Source organism: Limulus polyphemus, unplaced genomic scaffold, assembly GCF_000517525.1.
Source record: "Limulus polyphemus unplaced genomic scaffold, Limulus_polyphemus-2.1.2 Scaffold4161, whole genome shotgun sequence".
Taxonomy (NCBI): domain Eukaryota; kingdom Metazoa; phylum Arthropoda; class Merostomata; order Xiphosura; family Limulidae; genus Limulus; species Limulus polyphemus.
In genome coordinates this window covers 42,379-50,917 of record NW_013669771.1, presented here as the reverse complement: position 1 = coordinate 50,917, position 8,539 = coordinate 42,379, and the positions used below count along the sequence as shown (strand labels likewise).

General features: G+C 33.1%; 1 protein-coding gene across 2 annotated transcripts in view; it reads right to left on the bottom strand.

Annotated features, from left to right (window-relative positions):
- Window positions 1-5,330: 5,330 nt before the first annotated feature.
- Window positions 5,331-8,539, bottom strand: part of LOC106470692 (probable histone-binding protein Caf1) — a 40,656-nt gene continuing 37,447 nt past the window's right edge. For both annotated transcript variants that reach the window (XM_013931252.2, XM_013931253.2), the window contains exon 13: window positions 5,331-5,627. In XM_013931252.2, the coding sequence (XP_013786706.1) occupies window positions 5,559-5,627 (69 nt within the window). In that variant the 3' untranslated portion in view covers window positions 5,331-5,558. The remainder of the gene's footprint in view (window positions 5,628-8,539) is intronic.

The window sequence follows — 8,539 nt, the reverse complement described above, 5'->3', positions numbered from 1 at the left end:
ACTTCAAAATGCTTAATGTAAAACCCGGATAATCCACACGATGTAGTATCACTTCAAGATGCTTAATGTAAAACCCGGATAATCCACACGATGTAGTATCACTTCAAGATGCTTAATGTAAAACCCGGATAATCCACACGATGTAGTATCACTTCAAGATGCTTAATGTAAAACCCGGATAATCCATACGATGTAGTATCACTTCAAGATGCTTAATGTAAAACCCGGATAATCCACACGATGTGGTATCAATAGTTTATCTTTAAATCAATAGTTTGTCTTTAAATCAATAGTTTGTTTGTAAATCAATAGTTTGTTTGTAAATCAATAGTTTGTTTTTAAATCAATAGTTTGTCTTTAAATCAATAGTTTGTTTGTAAATCAATAGTTTGTTTTTAAATCAATAGTTTGTTTGTAAATCAATAGTTTGTTTTTAAATCAATAGTTTGTTTGTAAATCAATAGTTTGTCTTTAAATCAATAATTTGTTCGTAAATCAATAGTTTGTTTGTAAATCAATAGTTTGTCTTTAAATCAATAGTTTGTCTTTAAATCAATAGTTTGTTTGTAAATCAATAGTTTGTCTTTAACTCAAACGAAAGGTTCTTTATTCTTCAAAAATATGGCAGGCAAAAACTCCAGAGAAAAAGAAAACTTAAGTATACTTTAATGTTAAATTTAACACTATTAATCAATTTTACATAATATTGCTGTTTAAAACAATTGGAATGTTCGGCCTGAACGACACCTTGCGGCTAAATAGCCAGGTAACCTTTAGGTTTCAAGTATAGCCGTACCTATTTAGAAACCAAGCTTGGATATTCTACGATAATCAGTTGCTTTAAGGATTCAGAAACCTAAAACCTTACTTGTTCTGAACCGAGAGAATGAAAAGAAAAGAAAAACGAATTTTTTTTGTTAATTAAATGATTTCACGGACGAATAATTGTATTTCTCCAGATTAAGGAAAAAGAAAACTTTGAAACTTCTTCTATGATTTAAACATCTGGTTATTGTTTAGTTCAAAGCCATACTATGGGCTATCTGAGATATCCCGGGGAATCGGACCCCAGATTTCAGCGTTGGAAGTCCGTAAACTTACTGTCGGCATCTGCTTGTTACCATTTCCTAGTCCCCCGCTGGGACAGCGGTAAGTCTCCGGATTTACAACGCTAAAATCAGGGGTTCGATTCTCCTCGGTGGCCACAACAGATAGCCCGATGTGACTTTGCTGTTCGAAAAACACAAACCATTTCCTTATACGAAAACCTATAAATTAATTCAACAAATCACTACAATAAGATTACGATAATTTTATGCTAAGTGTAGAGAATTACCTTCTCAACGCTGCACGTTGCATGTCTTCTCAACGCTGCACGTTACATGTCTTCTCAACGCTGCACGTTGTGTTGTTTTTCTCAAATCAGCTTTTTAAACATTCCTATTTCGTTGTTTATGACAGTATTTTAACCTTTTCAAACCCTGCACATTGCATGTTTTCTCAATGAAGCGTATTTTAACCTTTCCAAACCCTGCACATTGCATGTCTTCCTAAGGCAGTGTGTTTAACTTTTCCAAACCCTGCACATTGCATGTTTTCTCAATGAAGCGTATTTTAACCTTTCCAAACCCTGCACATTGCATGTCTTCTCAATGAAGTGTGTTTTAACCTTTTCAAACCCTGCGCATTGCATGTCTTCTCAATGAAGCGTATCTTTACCTTTCCAAACCCTGCACATTGCATGTTTTCTCAATGAAGCGTATTTTAACCTTTCCAAACCCTGCACATTGCATGTCTTCTCAATGAAGCGTATCTTAACCTTTCCAAACCCCGCACATTGCATGTTTTCTCAATGAAGCGTATTTTAACCTTTCCAAACCCTGCACATTGCATGTCTACCTAAGTTAACCTTTTCAAACCCAGCACATTGCATGTTTTCTCAAAGCGGCTAATGTATTTTTCTATAAGTATGACTGCCGGTCACCGAAAATTTACAGGCGAATACACACAGAGTAGCCATAACAGATCTACTGGTATGAATGTAAAATTCCCACCAAAACCAGTTAAAGCTTCCTTGTGAGATATTAAAAAAAGAGATTTGCACGTTTCAAAATTATTACCTGTACTAAAGATGTCGCTTCAGGCGAGTGTGTAGCCCATCAGATATAACGAACACTTAGGTATATAATTTTCACGGGTGTTAATGTCGAATTTCACCCGACGTCCTTTGTACTTTGGGGTTGTAGGTATGTAATAAAGATACTACTGAACACCCTTTGATTTCTTTGTATACAGCTATTCATAGAAATCGCGTTATTTTTTATTCCTCTGGGAAAAAAAAAAAGCTACGAAAAAAGTTTGATTTTTTTGCCTGTGAGGGTTGAGTGATGTAAATTGTGTAAACGTTGAATATATGTGTGTAAGCCTGTTGCATCACATTAAATATAGGTAAATAACAATAAATCAACTACTTCACAACAAAAAATAAATAAAAAACTGGAAAATAACAAAGTTAAATAGCGCATACTAATGGAAGATTTAGATCATGACGTGTATTGTTGTAAACTGGTATAGTTTGTTAGTAATACTCCTTAAGGATCATGACGTGTAATGTAGTAAACTGGTATAGTTTGTTCTTAATACTCCTTAAGGATCATGAAGTGTATTGTTGTAAACTGGTATAGTTTGTTATTAATACTCCTTAAGGATCATAAAGTGTATTGTAGTAAACTGGTATAGTTTGTTATTAATACTCCTTAAGGATCATAAAGTGTATTGTTGTACACTGGAATAGTTTGTTATTAATACTCCTTAAGGATCATGAAGTGTATTGTAGTAAACTGGTATAGTTTGTTATTAATACTCCTTAAGGATCATGAAGTGTATTGTTGTAAACTGGTATAGTTTGTTATTAATACACAGTACCTATGTAACGCCAAACACTGTGAACATTTAGTTCTGATACATTCCGTTCCACTGCAACTTTATCTCGGCTCTGGTTGTCATATTCTGGACTAAGTAAGATTTACAGATAGTTCAGGTCTTTACAGGAGTATAGTAATGCTTAACGTTTTTCACTGGACAATTTTTTCATTTCACTTATTTTTTCTGTAATCATAATGTTATAATATTCAAATACTACTAATGGTTAGAGACGGCTTGAATGGGTAATGAAGAAAACCTTTAATACAAGTTTAACATAACAGTAAATGTACAACGTTTTGTCATCATCCCATTTAAGGCGTCTCTAACCATTATTAGTCTCAAAGTGGGTTCCTCGTCATCGAATTCAAATACTACATATTTCATTTTCCTATAGTATATATTTCATATCTTCGAGGATCGGATCTCCGTCACAAAACATGCTCGCGCTTTCTGCTATATGGGGCGTTATTATTTTACGGTCAATCCCACTATTTGTTGGTAAAGAGTAGCCCAAGAGTTGGCGGCGAGTAGTGTCGACCAGCTGACTTTCACTTCAAAATTAAGGACGGTTAGTGCAGCCAGCTCTCCAGTTGTTTCTCTATGAAATTCAACAAGTTGGGGTGAAAAATCAACTTCGAAATTTGTGGACCGAGACAAAATTTAGTGTCATTTTCGTTTTGACTTGAGGTTTTGCTTAAAAATATATTGTTACTGGAACTTATGTAACAATTTAAGAGAATCTAAACACAATCCACATAGTTATGGGAAACTCTTCAGGTTATGAACCCGGCAAACTGTTCCTTCAGCCATGTATTGTTGTCAACTTTAAAAACTGTTCCTTCAGAGTCTGTGTATTGTTGACAACTTTATAAACTGTTCCTTCAGAGTCGTGTATTGTTGTCAACTTTAAAAACTTCCTTCAGAGCCGTGTATTGTTGTCAACTTTAAATACTTCCTTCAGAGCCGTGTATTGTTGTCAACATTAAAACTATTCCTTCAGTCGTGTATTGTTGTCAACTTTAAAAACTATTCCTTCAGAGTCGTGTAGTGTTGTCAACTTTAAAAACTATTCCTTCAGAGTCGTGTATTGTTGTCAACTTTAAAAACTATTCCTTCAGAGTCGTGTATTGTTGTCAACTTTAAAAACTATTCCTTCAGAGTCGTGCATTATTGCCAACTGTTCCTCCAAAGCAGTGTATTATTGTGAATTTTGTTACAAACGGTTCCTTTAGGTCATTGTATTGTTTTAAACCTTGTTACAGAATGTTCCATATTAAAGGCACTGTATTGTTTTAAACTTTGTTATAAACTGTTCCTTATTAAGAACACTGTTTATTGTTTTAAACCTTGTTACAGAATGTTCCTTATTAAAGGCACTGTTTATTGTTTTAATGTTTGTTATAAACTGTTCCCTATTAAGGGCACTGTTTATTGTTTTAAAGTTTGTTACAAAGTGTTTTTTTTATTAAGGGCACTGCTTATTGTTTTAAAGTTTGTTAGAAAATGTTCCTTATTAAGGGCACTGTTTATTATTTTAATCTGTTCATTATTAAGAGCACTGTTTATTCTTTTTAAACTTTTCAGGTATATGGAAACACATAACAATCCTGTATCAAGAAGTTTTATCTTGTGAGTCTGACACCTTGTCAGGTATATGGAAACACGTAATAACAGTCCTGTATCAAGAAGTGTTATCTTGTGAATCTGACACCTTGTCAGGTATATGGAAACACGTAATAACAGTCCTGTATCAAGAAGTTTTATCTTGTGAGTCTGACACCTTGTCAGGTATATGGAAACACGTAATAACAGTCCTGTATCAAGAAGTTTTATCTTGTGAGTCTGACACCTTGTCAGGTATATGGAAACACGTAACAACAGTCCTGTATCAAGAAGTTTTATCTTGCGAGTCTGACACCTTGTCAGGTATACGGGAAAAACGTAATAACAATCCTGTATCAAGAAGTTTTACCTTGTAAATCTGACATCTTGATTCACATCCAGTAACATTGTGTTTTTCTTTGATTCATATCCAGTAACAACGTGTTTTTCTTTGAGAGTGCTCCTCTAATCTTATATTATGTTCTGATTGACTTTATGTCTTTTTCCTTTCAATAAGAGATTTGTTTTTTCTTACCTGCTACATGCAACAATCAGTGTAATTCCTAAAAATTAGTTTAAAAATACTGAAACATGGTATACAAATATGTCTAGTACAAAAATCAGGACTCACTTAGCTACCACTTTAAGAATGTAACAAAGTACGTTTCAGCCTACCTTAAACATTTGAGGTTTTTTCTTTTGTAAGAGAGAAAAATTATGATTAATTTTACAATTTTTCATTTAAGCTACTTGCCAAAATTTATCTTTAAAATCAGCAGATCAAAACATTCACAAAAACAAAATTTGAGAAATGGTAATGTATTTGGTTATCAAATAAAATACATAAGATCAGCACGAATTCCATATACTGTTTAAACAGAACAAATAACAGCTGAAAGTGTGTTTTACTGGTGATATCTTGCCTTGTGGATTGACATCTTTAACCGAAACAAAATACTGTTTGGATTTTACAAGAACCTCTGGATATGTCAGCTATAGAACTCTCTCATTTGAACCTTAGATCCCCACATTCAAGAAGTGGATGCTTCTAGTTCGGATGCTGGGGTCTCTGGCTCTTCATCATTGTAGATGTTCTCGGCCTAAACAGGAAAATAGGTTTAAAAAATCATCATAATTAGTTAGCCTACCTTTTTAAAATTGAAATCCCACAAACCAGAGTAGTGAATTGAAGTACAAAGTATAAAACAGGTAACTTATAGAGCAAGAAATCTGTTAACCCCATATTGTATTATCAGAAACATAATGAGCAATCCATCTTCATCTGCTATATCAGGATCACTAAAAATGCACTTTCCAAAGAGGAATAAGTCCAAAATCTTTAGCGCAAGAAAAGAACACCAGAACTCTATAAAACTGATATTGTAGTTTATAACCCCTGAATATGGTCTACCTGTACACTAAATAGGGTAAACATATCATAGTTTATTACTCCTGCACATGGTCTACCTGTTCACTAAATAGGATAAACATGATATTGTAGTTTATTAACTCTACACATGGTCTACCTGTACACTAAATAGGATAAACATGATATTGTACTTTATTATCCCTGCACATGGTCTACCTGTACACTAAATAGGATAAACATATCATAGTTTATTAACCTTGCACATGGTATGCCTGTACACGAAATAGGATAAACATGATATTGTAGTTTATTATCCCTGCACACTAAATAGGATAAACATGATATTGTAGTTTATTATCCCTGCACACTAAATAGGATAAACATATCATAGTTTATTGCCTCTACATATGGTCTACCTGTTCACTAAATAGGATAAACATGATATCATAGTTTATAACCCCTGAATATGGTCTACCTGTACACTAAATAGGATAAACATGATATTGTAGTTTATAACCCCTGAATATGGTCTACCTGTACACTAAATAGGATAAACATGATATCGTACTTTATTAACCCTGCACATGGTCTACCTGTTCACTAAATAGGATAAATGTGATATTGTAGTTTATTATCCCTGCATATGGTCTACCTGTACGCTAAATAGTATAAACATGATATTTTAGTTTATTAATCCTGCATATGGTCTACCTGTACACTAAATAGGATAAACATGATATCGTACTTTATTAACCCTGCACATGGTCTACCTGTTCACTAAATAGGATTAACGTGATATTGTAGTTTATTGCCCCTGCATATGATCTACCTGTTCACTAAATAGGATAAACATGATACATCCAGGGATAAGAACAGTAAATGAAACTTTTGGCTAGTCCTGGATCACAGCACTAATAGCCCCTGGAAAAAAAATTGGTCTACAAGCTCTCTGGCACATTCTAGGCAATTTTGTAGCAATAAGTATTCACATTAGTTACTGCTACAATGATCATTTATCAGTGGACTATTGGGGCACTAAATATTAACATTATTTACTGCTACAATGATCAGTAATCAGTGGACTTTTGGGGTACTAAGTATTCACATTAGTTATTGCTACAATGATCATTAATCAGTGGACTTTTGGGGCACTAAATATTCACATTAGTTACTGCTACAACAATCAGTAATCAGTGGACTTTTGGGGCACTAAATATTAACATTATTTACTGCTATAATGATCAGTAATCAGTGGACTTTTGGGGCACTAAATATTAACATTATTTACTGCTACAATGATCAGTAATCAGTGGACTTTTGGGGCACTAAATATTAACATTATTTACTGCTACAATGATCAGTAAACACTGGACTTTTGGGGCACTAAATATTAACATTATTTACTGCTACAATGATCAGTAATCAGTGGACTTTTGGGGCACTAAATATTAACATTATTTACTGTTACAATGATCAGTAATCAGTGGACTTTTGGTGCACTAAATATTAACATTATTTACTGCTACAATGATCAGTAAACACTGGACTTTTGCCACTTTAACTGATGTTCCAATTAAAGTTGGGTAATTAACTTAATTACGTTGATCAGTATCACAGAAGATATCCAAGAATCAAAATTACATCGAATAACGTCACAAAAGTAATCAACTAAGTGAAGCTGATGTTTTTGATAATCCAGTTCTCATGCAAGAATAATCTGTTAGTTCAATGTTATTGACTAACAATTGTGTTGAGATCAAATTTCACTAAATGTCTAACTCTAGTTCCAGTGATTAAAATTATACACCAGCTAACATAAAAAACAATCATTTTACGAAATACTTCGATCATTTAAGTACAAACTGGTCCTAGTGATACTTTGTTAATTTTCCTAAAAACAAAATAGGCTTTGACTGATTTAGTGTGTTTGAAATCCCTGTTCTCATATTTTGCTCTCCCATGTACAACAACTTATAATTAAATAGGTTCAAAATCTGCAATACTTAATATGCTTTTAAGTATATTTTCATTTGTGATAAACACATTTCCTTAACACTGATGAAAACAATTAAAAGAAGCTTGTCCTTAAGCTGCCCGACCCAAGTTTTATTGGATCAAGATTTGCTTTGTCCAGTTTAGGCCCCATCTACATAATTTCACATATAAAAATAATTTCGAATGATAGCAAATTATGTAAATCTAAACAACTGGGAGAAATGCACAGATGTGGAAAGATTTAAAAGTCCACCTCTGTGCTGATCCTTTCCAATCAATTAACATTGCTCTTTAAAGAACTTGTGTTCAGATAAGTCCAGCTTTAAAACACATTTTATTATTGGTCAGTTAAAATCAGCCTTTCATATCAATTTCAGTTTAGCATAAGTGTTAAAGCAGACAAGTCAACCTTTGGTGGAGTCTACCAATACTAGTATTTAGTATTTTTGAAATAAATTCAGTACAGTTTCTATGTTACACTTATTTTGTCATATTATAATAGAGTTTAAAATATATATATATATATATATATACTGTACAAGTGTAGCTTCATAGGTCAGCACTTACAAGTGAAATTATCTTTAACAAAAGACTTAAAAAGAGAAAACCTTATTGCTGGAAATGAAAATGTGAATAAAACTAAGAAAG